The sequence below is a fragment of the Nasonia vitripennis genome, chromosome 1 (assembly GCF_009193385.2).
Source record: "Nasonia vitripennis strain AsymCx chromosome 1, Nvit_psr_1.1, whole genome shotgun sequence".
NCBI classification, from domain to species: Eukaryota; Metazoa; Arthropoda; class Insecta; order Hymenoptera; family Pteromalidae; genus Nasonia; species Nasonia vitripennis.
This window is the reverse complement of record NC_045757.1, coordinates 21767087-21783560: the sequence shown is the minus strand read 5'-3', so window position 1 is coordinate 21783560 and position 16474 is coordinate 21767087. Positions and strand designations below refer to the sequence as shown.

Sequence of the window (16474 nt, the reverse complement as noted above, 5' to 3'; positions counted from 1 at the left end):
CCTTCATGCTTGGGAAGCAAATTCCAACGAGGAAGTTGGCTATCCAATTGACGAGGACCGCTATGGACATGGCTGCAGGCCTCGGGCCCTGGGAAAACAGCTCGGCCGTAATCATCCAGGGTATCGAGCCCGGCCCCACCGCGAAGAACACGACGAAGCCGAGGATCGAGACGACCGCCAGGTACGACATCCAGTCTATCATTTCCTGTACGTAACCAAAAAACTCCTATCAGGGCAGTAGAATCGAGTTCTCCTTTCCTGAGCTGCTGGAGGAGCGCCAGGATACTCGAATAATTTTTTTTTCAACTTAAAATAAAACCGAAAAATGTGTCATGCTGCATGCAGCTCAATCCTGTGTATACGAATCTCTTTCAGAATTATGTACAACTTTTGCGTCACTCCTCATTTGTATTTTATCCTTTCATTGCAATCCTTTTAATATGGGGTATTCTACCGAAAATTGACTTTTACCTCAACAGTTATTCCAATATGTTGAACTTTCTCAACCATCGGAAGCGTTAGCTGTTAAAACACAGATGAAAAATATGCATATTCAAAGCAACGTTTCTTTGAATTGCGTGTTGCGTGAACTTACAACCACCACATGTTATATTGAAATTGATTAGTTCAGTTGAATGTATATTATAATATCTTACAAAAGCTTGGATTAGTAACAACTAGTGCAACTCCTTTCTTTAAAGATGCGTGAGCATGTTAGGTGACGACAAATATTAACAGCAAAACTTATAGGCTCTTTTACATTTAGAGCTTTATTGACTCTAACAGGGTGCTACATTTAATAATTACATGTCTCCATTGGTCAATAATGGCTTAAAGATTTTTGTTTTCACAAGTTGTGCCTTTCGATTGTGATGTTGGTGGAAAGCCTATTTTGAAGTTATGTACATATACATTTCATACAAAATTCTCTGATAGTCGTAAGATAAAGGTTTATCGCCAAAAATTATTATCAAAGAAATTCGTTGTTGCATAACAAGATAAATTTTAAAGTCTAATGATCTTCAATTAAAGTGCGAGAAATCATCTCAGTCTAAAGAAAAATCAATTCCTTATATTGAAGAATTCGAATTCTAAAGGGTCTTCAAAAATCAATTCGAATCCAGATTCCGACCTACAAAATAGCAGGTGACAAATGAAGCTGATTTGCACATAACAGATGATAAAAACAAAATTATGATAAACCCCGACATAGTTACCCATCAGAATGTAATTATCCATAATTTTATAAGGTTCGAAGTTTATATCTAAATACCCCACAGAATAAGGTTCTGGCCACGTAATTCACAATTTATACTGTAGGAATATTATTGACATACAAACATCAAACTTTCTAAAATGATAAATAATTACATTATGAAGGACAACTCAATTCGTGGTTTACTGTAATTTTGTTTTTATTATTTCTTATGTGCAAATTAGTTACTTTAGTCGTCTGCTGTTTTGTGGGCAGAAATCTGGATTTGAATTAACTTTTCGACCCCCTAAGTAAGTATATAATATTATGAAAGCTGATGGACGATACGGAAATTAACAATGTTTAAAATGAAGGACATGAATAAAAGACGTATGAACATTGATCTTACATTACTTTTTCAGATGACAAGTTAGAAATAATCTTTATATCACATCAGCCTGTAACGGTCGGCTGCGTTTAATCATATATGATAAAGTACAAATTGCACGTAAACAATGCGAATATGTCGCATCCGCGAAATGGAAAGCAAGACTAACAGGTTTGAGCCAGCTAAAACATAAGCTGATAATGTACATAACGGGCGCTAGATTAGAATCTCCTCCAGACAGTTCACGAAAGAGGCAGATGATAGAGGGAGGGGGGTGGGGACGGGAAATGGGAAATTTGAAGCGTATGGAAAGAGGATCGAAAAGAGAAAATCACGCCGATCGCTTGGGTATCTGAGCAGATTTCTCATTACGATTAGTGCTCTCACGTGAGATGAGAGAAATGGTAAAGTCTTCAGTTTGTTTTCAGATAGTGTGATGCATAGTTCCATCAATTTTCTCCAGCACGTTCACTTTAGCTAGGAGTGAATAAACTGCAAAATTTCAATAAACTAGTAAGCTCGGATACCCTTTGCGACCTCGAAATGAAAACACTAAAATTTGAAACATAAATTAATCGAAAGAAACTTGACGGTGAATGCCATTTTTACATGCAGGTGTTGTGGGATACCTTACGCACTAAATGAATGATAGGGATTAACAGAAAATGAGTAAAGTTGATGAGAGTATAATATATAAGTATATATTCAATAAATATGTATTTATAAAGTCGACATTGCGGAGCAGTGTTATCATAGTAATACTCTCACACTGTCGGTGCAAAATGTTATGTTATGCCGCACTCCAGCTGTGAACAAAGTGTTAAAATGCACCCCACACCAAGGTGCATGATACATGAGGTGATTGTATTAGAATATTCAATGTACGTGTACAGCAAGAAAGCACACTCCCGTTTCTTATCCTTTTACCGCCTAACGTTGCTGCCGCGATAAGGTGAGTGTATAAGCTTTTATCATGAGCCGCACAATAAGTGTTAGTCACTTGTTCTCCATCAGTAGGGCACTCTCATATAGTTTGTCGGTATTATAGATTAAAGCGAAACTCTCTCATCGCAATACGGTCTTCAAAAGTTCTTTCGTATTTTCGCGCACATTCACGTCGCGTTTCGTCCAATCAATCAAATATTTGGCGATTCTCACATTAGCAGCGCGGGCTGTTGGAAAGCGACTTCGGAAACCAGGTCGAAAAGTCTTCCGACTTCGCAACTGGAGCAGGCTCCTCTCCGCGAGATAGTCGAGTAAGCGAGACTTGAGAAAAATCGCTAAACTTTCGTTCTGAAGCTCGAACAGCCCGAGCAAACACAAAGCTCTCGAGAAAATTCGCTCTCTAAATCGGAAAGAGTGAAAAATGACTCTAAAGAGTGAAAAATCACTCGAATTAGAGGCAAAATTGAGTCACTCTTTGCCAAGAGTGAAAAATGACTCGAAATGAGTCATTTTTCACTCTTTCAGATTTAGAGAGCGTATGTATATAATATATAACATTCCATGAATGCGCAGATATTATATGAGTTCGGCTGTAGGCGACGTGCGACGAAGAAGTGGAAAGACGCCAGTCTGAATGCCGTTTACTCACCTTTATAAGGAACGAAATAGTGATGAATATGGAAAAGATAAACATGCCGCCGAGGCCGTAGAGGTGCAGAGTCCGCCTGCCGGTGCGGTCCATCAGTGGAATGGAGACGAGGGTCATGATGACCATGATGATGCCGATGCCGATTGTCGCGAACTTGGCGCGCTCGTGCGGCAGGCCCGACGTCGTGAACAGGTCCGTCGAGTAGTAGAAAACCTGTGGAACAATGCAACGTTTACAAACAGTTCTAAATGCCGATAATTGACCGAGAGACTTGATGAATCAAAGGACAATGTACTCACAGCGTTGATACCGGAGAGCTGCTGCGACAGCTGCATGACGACGCCAATGATGAGGGGTGACCTCAGGGTCGGGCTGCAGATGAGCTCGGACATGGAGATGGTGGCCTCTGCCTGCTGGGCATGCTCCTCGGCCTTCATCTCCTCTATGTCCTCGTCCACCTGATTGCTCGCCCGCAACTTCCTCAGAGCCTTGCGCGCCTCCTCCTCCCACTTCTTCGTAATGAGCAAATACCTGCAACCGAAACGGGATTGGGCATCCTTCATTACCACCTTTCTCTCTCTCTCTCTCTCTCTCTCTCTCTCTCTCTCTCTCTCTCTCTCTCTCTCTCTCTCTCTATCTCCCTTTTGGTGCTCTCCTCCAACGCCGGCCTCTTGACTCTATGTATATACCCTTTTTTCGATCGGTCGAGATCTTCGCATTATTCATGAGTCATACAGTGCCTCTCGAAAAATCTCGATGAGCTCTGCGTAATTCAAGATAAATGTTTGCAGGTGTCTCATCTTGGTCGAGCAAATATGTTTTCTCCTCGACGTCGACTCGAGATGTTGACTCTTTTCGGCGAATTGTTAGCAGTCAGTAGAATTCATTGCATTCAACTGTATTAGACTCCATCAAGAAATTGTCTGCCCGTGTCTGACCAATCGAGCTCTGTACTACTTATTACTTCATACCCTCGTGAGCAAAAGCGCAATACAACTCCGCCCAGATATAATCCTATAGTGCATAGACGAAGAGAAAGACGAGTATACGCACCTAGGCGACTCGGGGCAGAAGGGCAGCAGCAGCAGCTGCAGCACAGCCGGACAGATGGCGAGGCCGAGCAGCACGGGCCAGCCGTCGTTGGTGCCGAGGATCTGCTCGATGCCGAGGACCTGGGAGACGAGTAGGCCGATGGTGACCGCGAGCTGATTGACCGTGCCAAGGCCGCCGCGCAGATTTAGCGGCGCTATCTCCGATATGTACATGGGCACGAGGGACGTGTTGAGGCCGCAGTTAACGCCGATGACGAAACGCCCCACGAACAGCATCTCGTACGAGTGGGCGATCTTAGTGCAGCCCATCAGGCAGGCACCCAGGATACCCACAACGTTGTTCAGCAGCAGTCCGCCCTTCCTGCAATTTTAAGCAACTATCGTTAACCGGCACGTCGAACCGCTGTACGAAATGCAAAGTGCAGCGTTAATTATTCAGCTATTCGATTAAATTGATCGCTGATTAAATAACCAATAGTACATATTCGCGCTGTACGAGCTAATTTATAAGTTAAACGAGTATTGAACAGACCGTCAATATTTCATCAATGAACTAGTTAACTTTTGAATACGCGATTCTTACTAATAGCGTATGCGTGCGGTATGATTTGTGTACGACCGGTTAGCAGCATATAATATTCCCTATTAAAAGAGGTATCCTGCACGCTCTTGTCCCAGAAAAAGACTTGAAGAGTAGTGTTTGAAGTTTACGCGAGTAACACGTTCAAGCCTACATCTATCATACGTACGCGTATAATACGTCTGACCTGACCCTGTTCTCTACTACTTCTGCTTAGCTGTACGTACGAGTATGCCTCTCTTGCTCTCTTAACTTTCACCGCATTTCTCTCAATATTTCCTTTTTACTTTTTCAGACACGCGTTTTGTTTTCTCCACAACGAGACTTGGTATGTTTGATTTTGACGAGTCAAATATATATATATAAAAAAGTTGACATGCTAATATTCAAAACGACAACTATGTAACGAAAAAATTGTTTTTCATACTTGATATGTTCAACAATATTCCAAAATGTATTAATTTATAGAACAATTTTACATGGCATGTACAACTTAACATAATAATAATGAACCGACAATATTACACGCGCACGACCTTGACATCAGATGTGTATTCACGTCCAGTTCGTATTTTCTGTACAGATTCGGCCTTTTATGAAAGTTTGAAAGACGCGTTGATAGATACTAATTGACTCCAAATGGGAAGCCAGCTGCAGCGAGCGGTATTCGAAGTAGTCCGGATTTATATACTGACCTGCCAAATCTGTTGGCAATGATCCCTCCACTGAAGCCCCCGAGCATTCCTCCGATTGCGAATATGCTGACTGCCAGCGAGTATAGCCTCTGCACCGAGTCTTCGGAAATGTCCTCGCCATATCGATCCTTGTACACATCTTTCATGAAGTATTCGATGTTCTGCGGAAAAAAGGAGACGGAGAAATTAAGGACGTCCGGCCTCGAGAACCAGTCGACACAGATTAATCTAATTGGGGAGATGAGAACCGGAACGTGCATGACCTAGTTCAAGAATCGCATAGTTTTTCGAAAGGCGGCTGGCCTTCTTAATGAGGAATCACTGACTACGTCGAGGGCGAAAATAAAAATTGGGCATCATTAGTGTTTTTCTTTTCCCAAGCTGTGTGTAGGCGCAATCTATTTACGACAGCTTCTTATCATTATATGTCAATGTGATCGTTAAGAGCAATTTTTCAAATTAACCACTCGATTTTTATAATAATAAAAAATAGTATAAACAAACTGATTATAAGATTATTGACTGTTAAGAAGAAAAAAAGGGCGTTAATCGACCTTTTTATTTTATTGTTTTTTTAATAATCTCATGTAAAATATTCAGTTCATCAGTTGCGATCAGTACGCGCGGTGATGTGCTCGTCGCTTCGATAGCACACACATATCTCACACGTGCATATTGCAATCGACTCCGGCGGCCGGCCTATAGCTCCTGTGAGAGATCAAGATAAACCAGCGAACACTGATCGATAAAGGGGGTTACCAGGGCAAATGCCAGTTTCTTGCAAAGAGTCCGAATAGTGCAAAAATCGCAAGACAGCTTTATCAAGTTCTTTGATTTTCCTACTCCTGCGCCATGTAGAAAGGGATAACTCTTTTTTTATAAATACCTTTTCTGGCGCATTTATAACTCCAGTGTTATATCCGAACTGCAGCATTCCCAGGACTGCTGCCAGTATCGCATACGACAGGAAGAACGTCAACCCCTGTAACGTACGAAAATTTTATTCAGCAATTGTTTCAACAAGTGTTTTTAATTTTCTATTCTAATTCGATAACATATAATTTAAATCTGGCAAAATAAATAAAAAAAATTAATTGTTTTTAAAAAATTTTATTCGACATTATTCAACAGTGTTACATGCGACGAAATACATCATACACTGTAAAATATTATGAAAAAGCAATATAATGTATGAATAAATCTGCAAGTAGCGTTGACAGAATACTGTGTTTTAAAATACAAACCATATATCAATATGCATACAAACAAAATACGTGTGAATAAATGTGATAAAAAAAATGACATTCAAAAATAATATATCATCGTTTGATACATGCGCATCGCAGATACGAAACAAATAAAAATAAAATAGCACATACATTGTTTGTAAGAAATAAAAATATATCAAACATAAATCAATCCTTATGAACTAAATAAACTGTGCCATGGTAATAATACGTATTGTATACATTTTATAAAAAATAACTTAAGATACGCGCTTACACAAGAAATAAATGAAAAAATCTGAAACATTTAGAAAAAGTAAACATTTAGTATAGTCAAGTAATAGTCAAGCCGCATATAGTGAAATCCTTTTAATTCATGCGGTTCACATCGATTATTCAAATTTCACCTGCTCTAGAAGCCTAAGTTTCCTTCGGTGCGAGCTTTCCTCCAGTCGATCCACGTACGACCGCAGTTCCTCTATTTCTTCCTTCACTTGCTGAACGGTATCCAACTCGTGCTGCATCAAAAAGATTTTCAATTTATAACATTTCCCCTCCGAGTTTTCATGAAATAGCCCAACTTAAGCTCGTCAAATCGTATAAAAGAGTAATACATAATGCCATTCGCGCGCGCGTAATAATTACAAACGGCGAAGTGTACGAAAACGCGCTAATTAAGCGTTATATTAAACGGCAGTAATGAGATGCCAAAATTACGCGTGGAAAAGTTTCCGCTTCGAAAATTCGCGGGGTTCGATAATGAGTAATTCGCCGCTCAGAAAAATCTCATTTCAGTGCAAGTTTTGCGTACAGGCGAAGCTCAACATTAACTTCCCGCATAACTGCGTTCTCATTTCGAAAAACCCGATGTCGCGGGACTTCTTTAATATTCCACTTCCAGTGAGCGAACGCGCGGCGTACAGCTGCCCGGCAGCACAAAGTGAATAAAAACCAAACGCGAAAAAGTGTCGAGCGCGCGCGCGGCCGATATGCATTTCCGGCGCCGCTCTAATTAGAGTTTCGGATACATGGAGGCGAACGTGTTATGTCGCGCGTCGCCGCTCCCAAGAGACTACCTCCCGGACACATTATAACGCTTCGCGCGAGTCGTGTCCTCGCTGCCATGCACTAGCGGCCGAATTCGTCAACGTCAACCCCGGCTTCCCGTTCATTTTTGTTTCGCAGACGATTTTGTTTAACGAGATCCGGTGCAAAAATTATGGCCGGCCCGCTCCACGAGCTGCCGAAATTAAAAGCGCGCTTTTTCACCGCGCTCTGCTCGGTAGCGAGGAATCGAAATTTAATTCGATGCGCGCAGTGTTGCTTTTCATCGAGCTTTACGAGGAAACGTTTTTATAGGATTGAATGACTGATTAGCCGTATTGGTAACTGAATACAAAATATCGCATCCCGGCACATGCATCGCATCAGTAACATGATAAGAGAGAGAGAGAGAGAGAGAGAGAGAGAGAGAGAGAGAGAGTGAGCCTCTATGCTTACATGTCTCACTCACCTTGATAGCCACCATGTCCCGCTTGACCTCGCTGACCTCGCTCTGGCAGGATTCGACGCTCTTGGTGAGCTCCTGGAGCTGCGTGCGGATCTCGCAGAGCGCGACGGTCGTCTCGAGTTGGCGGTCGCCGCGCTGCAGCTCGTCCAGCTTCGCGCTCAGGTTCATGCTCATCACGCTCACCTGCTTCTGCAGACTGTGTCGCCGTCGCCAACCGAAACAAATCGGACACGCGAGCACGCGCGCGCGCGCAATCACGCACACGAGCGCCCGTAAGTTAGTTATCGAACATCTCGAGCTCTCCTTGCCGATTTTTTTACTGTGGCTTTTTTATTCATCGGAAGGAGATGGTGTCGACTGAACGACGATACCACGCAGTAGTGTTGCTCCATGCTTCGACCAAATTGCATCTTCGATTTTTCCGGTCAATTGTATACGGTCGGTCATTAAGTTCAAATGAAATTATAAACGCGACGGGACGATGAAATTACGCTGTGAATGGTCGGACTGAAAATGATTTTATCCTGACTCGTATTCGGCAAAGTGCGCCCTTTATTTCACCGTACTCCACAATTGCTCAGTGCCGCGAAATGCTTCTGTAATTAACGATTTTAAAATGTTTATTGTTCGAGAAATGTAGTCGAAACGCTTCCCAGCACCACTGAATGGCATCGATGCCAACAAACATCTACCTTATATAAGATTCTTTCTCTCTCTTTTTATTTAATCATGTGTTCTTGGTCAATATTAATTTCTATCGTGACTTATTTTTCAACGACAATTAAACTGCTTAGTGTTCCATTCGTCATTCATTACTTACTGCAACTCACGCGATAAACAAAGAATCTTGCGGAGTGTGTTATTGTTAGGAACGTATCTCTAGAGAATTATTTTTTATCGTTACGTATTCATACTGAGGCTATACACCTCTGATTTTCAATGACACTATTTTACAATTGTTTTGCTAAAAATTTGGATGATCGAAATTTAGAAATTAACGACTTACGAGCTAATTTAAGGTGTCCCTGGAATGCAAACAAAACTTTACTTAACTTGAAATTTCCAATAAAATTCAAAAGTTATATATTCAAGGTTTAATTTTTTCACTCCTCGCTATATCAATTTCCACTTTTGTTTTAGTCATCATTGTAACGGCAATAAAAAACATTTTCTTAAAAACTCAATTTATTTAAAAATAGTTGTAAGTACAAGCTACAAGAAAATTTCAAGTTCATTGCGATCTAAATTAGCCATTTACGAGTTAAATGTTAGTTGAGAAAATTCATTTTTATGCGACAGTAAAATATTTGAAGAATCATCGATGTATAGCCTTAAAAAACGGTCTATTTGTATAGTTTTCTCAAAAGCAGTATGATATAGACTGCATTTTATAACGATAACAAATATACATTTAGTATACCAAATTGAGAGAAAACAACACAGACAAAATACAAATGCCACTAAAAGCATGTCTAAAGTATATGTGTATATAGTGATTGTTAGGTGAGATATACATTATATATAACGCTACCAGTGATTTCGCAGCTGTGCACATTAGAACAGAGTCACGCATTGCAGTGGCGTATATAGTTTTGGCACTCAAAGTGTAAAGCCGACTTCGATGAAGCGTCGAAAATATTAGAAATGAAGTTTTATTTTTATTTTTTATATTATATTGCAGTATTATAACCAAACATAATGATTGCAAAAATTGTATAATTCATCAATTACAATGATATAGTCGAAGCTATTAAAAATTTTTTGTCACATACATGTTTATTATTTTATTTAAAAGTGCATTAAATTTCCACTATATCAGTGCGATGAAAAAAAAGCAAGAAGCACATGCAATCATAAACAACTAGTAAGCATACATAAGGAAAAAGTACAAATTAAAATTTGTTTTTCAGCGTTTTATCGAAGTCTCCGAATCTAGTTTTTCCTTCATAATTCATATTATTCAATAATGTTTAAACTCTTAAGACTCTTGAAAGTATATTTATCATATTCTCTTTCCATATCAGAATGGAATGTAAGCCATTAATGGAGTAACAGATCTAAAATGACAAGATGCAGTTATGATGGTGATCGATCTAAAAATAAACTAAGAAATTAAATCCTTCGATTAAAGAAGTTTTGTGAAGGTTTGAGAGGATTGTAGGAAAATAATTTGAAAAATACTCTAAGAAAGACCGACCGATGTGCACAGCAAAAGTAAAAATTCGTGTCGTTACTACATGAATAAGTGAGAAATGTGAAGATAATTTTTTTCTCTCCCCATTAGCCTTGCATGAAATAGTGATCATTTAGTCGGTGAAATGCAGCAGAAATGAATGAACGCATGATTTTGAAAGGAGGTTTCGAAAGAGAAAGATTGGAATCTGGGATCAGTTCATACCGGTGTTGTTTGAAATTTACAAAATAATAGTAAAAAATGACATTCAATACTGTACATGAAGAATAAGTGTTGGACGAAGAAAAAAATATATACAAACAGTACATTACATGGATACTTGAAGTTCGAGAACCCAAGTAATCGGTATGAGGACGTTTGGATTCTCGAACTTGATTCTGAGCATGATAAAGGTACAAGTCGAATCGTTAGCAAAGTAGGCTCGGTATAAACTCAACCAGTATAATGAATCACGACAGAAAGATGACAACAAAACGTTCAAAATAAAAAGTGAAAGAAAAGAAATATCTAGTAAAATGCAAAGTAATATCACTGCGCGGGGTGACGCCGATCTCGGCTGCTCAATGTACAACTTTTGAAATGGATCAGTTGAAAACTCGAAAACCTGCGCGAGATAGGTGTCTCCCTGCAAGCGGAAGTGGTAGTAAAAATAAGGAAAAAATGAGAAAAAGTTGTTGGTCACAGGTATACAGGTAGGCAGTAGGGAGGAAGAAAAGAACGAACGTACGAACGAAGGGCAATAAAGAAAATATAAAGCAGCGATGATGTCGGTATGTACCTGGGAGGTAGGGAGACCATGGCTGTGTTCCGAAACTACAGTAGCCCCCCGAGGGCTCTGGCAATCTCGCACTGTTTTCTCTCTTTTCTCCCTTAACTCTCGCTCTTTCTCTCTCACTCTCTCCTCTTGACTCTGTCCGTGCGCGAGTTCGCCTCCCGCGAGCAGTCGCGACTCGTCAATGTACGCAAGAGAGAGATTGAGTGCGTGTGTGAGTGCGGGAGTTGAGTTCGTGCGCGTGCGAAGGCCGGCGAGCCAAAAATTATACACTCTTGGCGCTTCACACAGCAGGCCCGCGCGGAGACGCGCGCGGTGAGTCCGCCTCTGAGTACTTGATTGATTGCGCGAGATGCAAGAGAGAGAGCACGCAGTATATGCGCGATCAATTTTTATAACAGCGCCGCACACACGCTCACTTCTGTCTTTCTGTCTCTTTTTTTCTGATTTTTCGCTCTCGCTCACGACTTTACCTAGTTTGGGAAACACAGTCGTGGTTTAGTCATCAGAAATGTCATATGGAATAATAGCGGCGATAGCGCGTCGAGAGGGCCGCGTATTATGTATATATAAGTACTATACATGCGTCTTCGAATTGATGAATATAATCACGTGGATCCCGTTCTGCAGGGGCACGTCGCCGCCCTCTCGCGCAGTTTTTATTACTTTTTTCTCCTTTTGCACTCTCTTCTCATTGCTTTTCATCACTTTTTTTCTTGCGCGTATTACCCTTGTTCTTTTCTTTCAGAGTCTTTCATTTCTATCTCGTATTATTATATTATGATATTATGTTCGTTCATCGAATGCAACTCGTCGATTGTTTGACTTGTGTCGAAAAGGAAAAACATTGACAAGAAAAAAAGAACTGCGCAAACAGTATGCGACGCGCCGCCAGCTCGCTTTTTTTCGTCTGCTGCCGATCGCAACTTTGAGCGCGTTGAGAAAATAATTCACAAACAACGCGCGGCGCGTGAAAAATCAGTCGGCGATATCTCTCGTCGAAGCGCGCGCGGATGTGTAGCGACGGAATATCGGACACATGCCCGAACAAGTTAACGTCGGCTCTATTTTTTTTTTTTTTTTTTTTCATCGTCCAGAGGCGCGACTAGCCGCGCGAATCGGCGATCGAAAATCACACGATTTACTGCTCTCGAAATCGAAGATTTTTTTACACGGAATATCGAATTAGTAAATTTGAATAAAGCTTCTGATGCTTTCAAGAGTATAATTCGCGATCGGCGGCAAGCCTGCGAGCGGCGCGTCAGCCTCGCTGTATAGTATATGAATTAGATGTTCAGAGATACGAAATGATAAACAGATAAACGATGTCTAGAGTCGTGTCTGTGTGTGCGTCTGTTGTTCCAAGTGTCTTAATTTCTGTGGGCGTCAAGCCGTTTTGCGTTGCATGTTGCATTCCTGTTTGATGCGCATGTGGGTCGGTGTGTGTAAATGTGTCTCGCGTGTGGTCGTACAAATTATTACAACGAGAAACGTCGCCTCTGTAATGTGTGAACGGAAGCTTATGCACATTTCGGTTGCGTCTCTGTTGCGTGTTATTGGCCATATATGCAGTCTCGCGCGTGTTGTCGTAAAATCATCTAATCGTTAACTCGTTTGTGCACAGTTTTAAAACCAAAACATGTCTGCGATGTAGGTAGTCGACTAATATTATGTCGCATGACTGGCTGTTGCGGTTCATTACATAAAATGTCAAAAATGAATTTTCTAACTTGCCGCAAACTAAAAGGACAAATTATGTAGCGAAACTAGTTTGAAATCTGTACAGAGTAACTATCGGCAGCAATATAGAAAATTGATTCGAATCGCATGTATATAATCGTGTGTTTTCTCTAGATATTATATTATATAACATAACGTCGATTATAGTCATATCGAAGCCCATCTCGTTGGCAGCAAACGATCGGGTGAATATTTGACGTTCCATAAGGGAGGCTTAAGGGTAATTTCGTTTAATTTTCAGATACGAGAGTCCAAATCAACAGCATGTAAGCAGTCTACCCCCTTAACGATCGGGTGCTGCCAATAAGCGAGATTTGCGCAGATATAAAAACAATGAGAGAAGGGAGGGGTGATCTGATCTTGGGGATGAGGAGGTAGATGCGGGAGAGTCGGGAGACAGACCTTATTAGCAGCTCTCTGAGAGTAGCCTCGTCTTCCTCCTGTACCTCTTCCTGCGTCTCATTACTGAAGGATCCGCGTGGTCCGAAGTGGTGTCGTGCCGGCCTGACGCCGTGACGGGGTATGCGCGGCGCCGTCGAATGGCTAGCGGCTCCGGCGAGGCTGGGCGGGCCGCCGAAGCCCGGAGGCTGCTGGTAATGCGTGGTCGTGGTCGTCGTCGTCGTGGTCTGGAGGTAGCGAGCTGCCGCGGAGCGCCCCCTCGTCAGCTTGAACGTTGACGCCTGTCTTTGACGAGCCTCGAGACCACCGATCTCGCCCTGGTAATTGATGCTGCTGGGTCGCAGCGCATGCTGCTGCTGGCTGCTGATCGATGAACACTTTTAGCTGATGTCGATAATAGCCGCGAATTATCTAGGTAATCATTTCTCTTCGGATTTAAAACCTGCATGCATTACCTTGATAACTCGTTATCCACATAACGATTTATCAAGATGACTGACTATACCAGCACTGAACGCGCATCTTCCCAACAAAGATAGTGCATTATCTGATGCGGCCGTATGCTGCATGCTGCAACTAATCCTAGAAACGAGTGTAATTATACCTCTGTGCGCGATGCCGCGGCTGCTGATGATGGTGGTGATCGGCTGAGGCCTCTGCTGAGCGCTTCGGCCTGCTGGCGTGTTGCTCCAGTTTCCGGCTGCGCCTGACGCTGCGCTGCTGGGCCGCTGCGGCTGCCGCCTGGGCCGGATGCACGCAGACGGAGGAAGCCGAGTCCTCGGCCGAGGGGCCGCTTATCTCCTCGTACAGGCACTCCGAGTCTGCGTCCGTCGATGCAGCGCCTCCCCACAGCTGGTTTATTGGCCTGAAGCTGCGCTGCTCGGACATTCTTTAGCCGGCACTAGCTGGCGGCCTGCACACGATACTACTCCTTTGGCTACTGCTAATCTTCTTCTCGTCGTGCACCGGCTGCCCCTGCTTCTACCGCTACCGATTGCGCCGCTGACGACCTTGCTGTTGCCGCTGCTGCTGCTCTTGCTACTGGTGGACGATCTCGGGAGGAGGATGAGGGCACTGCTGCTACCACGGTACTACACGCCCGTGCCCCGTCAAACTCAGCGTTATTATTCAGCGCCAGGTCACGACATCGAGCGCAATCGCACCGCAGTTCCAGAGTGTGCAAATTAAAAGAGAACGCCGAACTCAAAGGAAAACACTCAACAGCCCACGCACACAAACTTTGAACAGAAAACAAAAAAGCCCGCGTGTGGAAAAGCCGATTTCCGTCGCCGCTCACGATCGACAAACTGCTCTGATCAAACGACTACCACTCCTGCGCGTTAGCCGCCCTGCCTGCGGAAAAAGCCGGCTTTTGTCGTCGAAATCGTTCGCGAAGCCTGTTTTCGCCTCTCCGGGCGGCTATTTTTCTTGCCGCGAGATGAGAGTTCGATCGGCGCGCGCAATTGCGGCGCGACGGAAATCCTCGAAAAACCTACAGCAGCCGCCGGAACGCAATGTTTTACAAAGTCGTGGGTGGAAAAAAAATAAATAAACGCTGCGAGCGTAGAGGCTGTTAACCTCGATTTCGGGGGTGCGCCTGCCTGAGCCGGCAATTTCGAGCAATTTCTTAAGCTGCGCCCGGACAAACGAGCTGTAATCCAGCGTCATGTTTTTGAAAAACGTCAAATAACTTGGTATGTAATACTGTGAATGCACACTTGACTGCAACGATTCGATTTTCATTTTACTCGTGAGATTCTCTGAAATACGGTGAGATTTCACTTTTGAAATTACTCTATGCATTCGATAATTGCCAAACGATTATTGAAAGAGAGAAATTGAAATTGCAAAGAATATCACCGTCAGATAATTATCAGATAAGCATCCGGACAGTCGTTCTTTTTACATATTTCCTCTTTCAAATAGTGCATAATTTTCAGCTCTTCCAAAACGTACATCGGCCCTGCTTTTAATATCAACCATAAAAATGTAATCATGCAATAACGCTAAACGCAAATCTCGACCCCGAGCTCGACTCTCAAAAGCTCCTCCACGCCGAGGATTCGAAAAGACGCGCGCGTCGTGCGCAAACGAGCGCAAGCTATGGATTTGGCGCGCGCACGAAAGCAGCAGCAGCTAGCTACGAACGGATCGATCGACCGCAGCTCGGCGAAGCGACGTTGCGAGCGTGGAAGCGGTGGCGGCGCTAGGTGGAGAGCAGTGGAGAGCTCGAGCCGGGGGAGGCAGCCGCCGAAGTCGTAAAATCAGGCGTTGCCCCGCGTGCTTCTGCAGCGCTTCTTTCAATTGTGCAATCGATAAGTATGCAATATCCGTCTCCCTCTCGCGCGCACATGCTCGCGCCTGCCCCTCGTCACAAGCATCCAAGCATTCCCATCCTCGTTCTCTTTTCCGCCGCCGAGACCCCGCCGTATTAAGTCTAATATGCGCCTCTCTGCCGCATCCTGCACTGGCTTTCACGCGAGAATTGCAAAAGCCGCTTCCCTCGTCGGCTCACCTAGTTTTCCGAACCCATGGCTCCCTGACTGCCTGACTGACTGACTGACTGGCTGACTTCCACCCACTCGCGAGCGCCGCAATAAAGTCGCGTGGCTGAAGCGAGCCGAGAATGCTTTTTAAGTGATTGTGCCAATCGATGGCGAAAATTGCTGAGGGAGCTCGAGCTTTCCTTTTCGCGATAGAAGCGCGCGCCCCTGGCAGCACACTGGCGCGAATATTTTCTTCCCACTCACGGGCTGGAGCGTCAAAGATAGCTCAATTCTCCATTGTACTATTATTCGCCAGACAATTTTATTCCGTTCGTTATAGACTGATCGCTCCGCAACAATTGATGCTGTGTCTGATACAATCGCGTAAACTTTCTTCTTTAACTAGCGCGCGTCGATTTTCTCATATCCTTCGGCGAGATTTCCCAGCGCTGGTATATATAATCATTTTTAAATCATTTTTCACTACAAGGAAAATTTCAGCCGCTTGACAGCCCCCAAAACCGAACAAAGTAAATAGCTTTCATTGCATACTAGCTGGGCAGCCGAGCTCCAAATAATCCAAATTCCACACGCGAGCCTGTAAAGCGGGACGAAAATCATATCGGCTGTCCGCCGCTGCTAT

At 43.2% G+C, this 16474-nt stretch overlaps 1 protein-coding gene across 22 annotated transcripts in view; it reads right to left on the bottom strand.

Annotated features, from left to right (window-relative positions):
* Window positions 1–16474, bottom strand: part of LOC100114841 (glucose transporter type 1) — an 81205-nt gene that overhangs the window by 21563 nt on the left and 43168 nt on the right. For 8 of the 22 annotated variants that reach the window (XM_016986465.3, XM_016986469.3, XM_016986464.3 and 5 more), the window contains exons 3-13: window positions 13950–14436; window positions 13349–13708; window positions 8244–8436; window positions 7138–7248; window positions 7008–7028; window positions 6391–6486; window positions 5505–5665; window positions 4231–4590; window positions 3477–3708; window positions 3178–3390; window positions 2–226 (exon numbers count right to left, since the gene is read on the bottom strand). In XM_016986465.3, coding sequence (XP_016841954.1) covers window positions 2–226; window positions 3178–3390; window positions 3477–3708; window positions 4231–4590; window positions 5505–5665; window positions 6391–6486; window positions 7008–7028; window positions 7138–7248; window positions 8244–8436; window positions 13349–13708; window positions 13950–14233 — 2256 coding nt within the window. In that variant the 5' untranslated portion in view covers window positions 14234–14436. Of the gene's footprint in view, window position 1; window positions 227–3177; window positions 3391–3476; window positions 3709–4230; window positions 4591–5504; window positions 5666–6390; window positions 6487–7007; window positions 7029–7137; window positions 7249–8243; window positions 8899–11212; window positions 11680–13348; window positions 13709–13949; window positions 14437–16474 lie in introns of those variants that run through there. The other 14 variants (XM_032600084.1, XM_016986476.3, XM_032600092.1 and 11 more) reach the window with 9 other exon arrangements.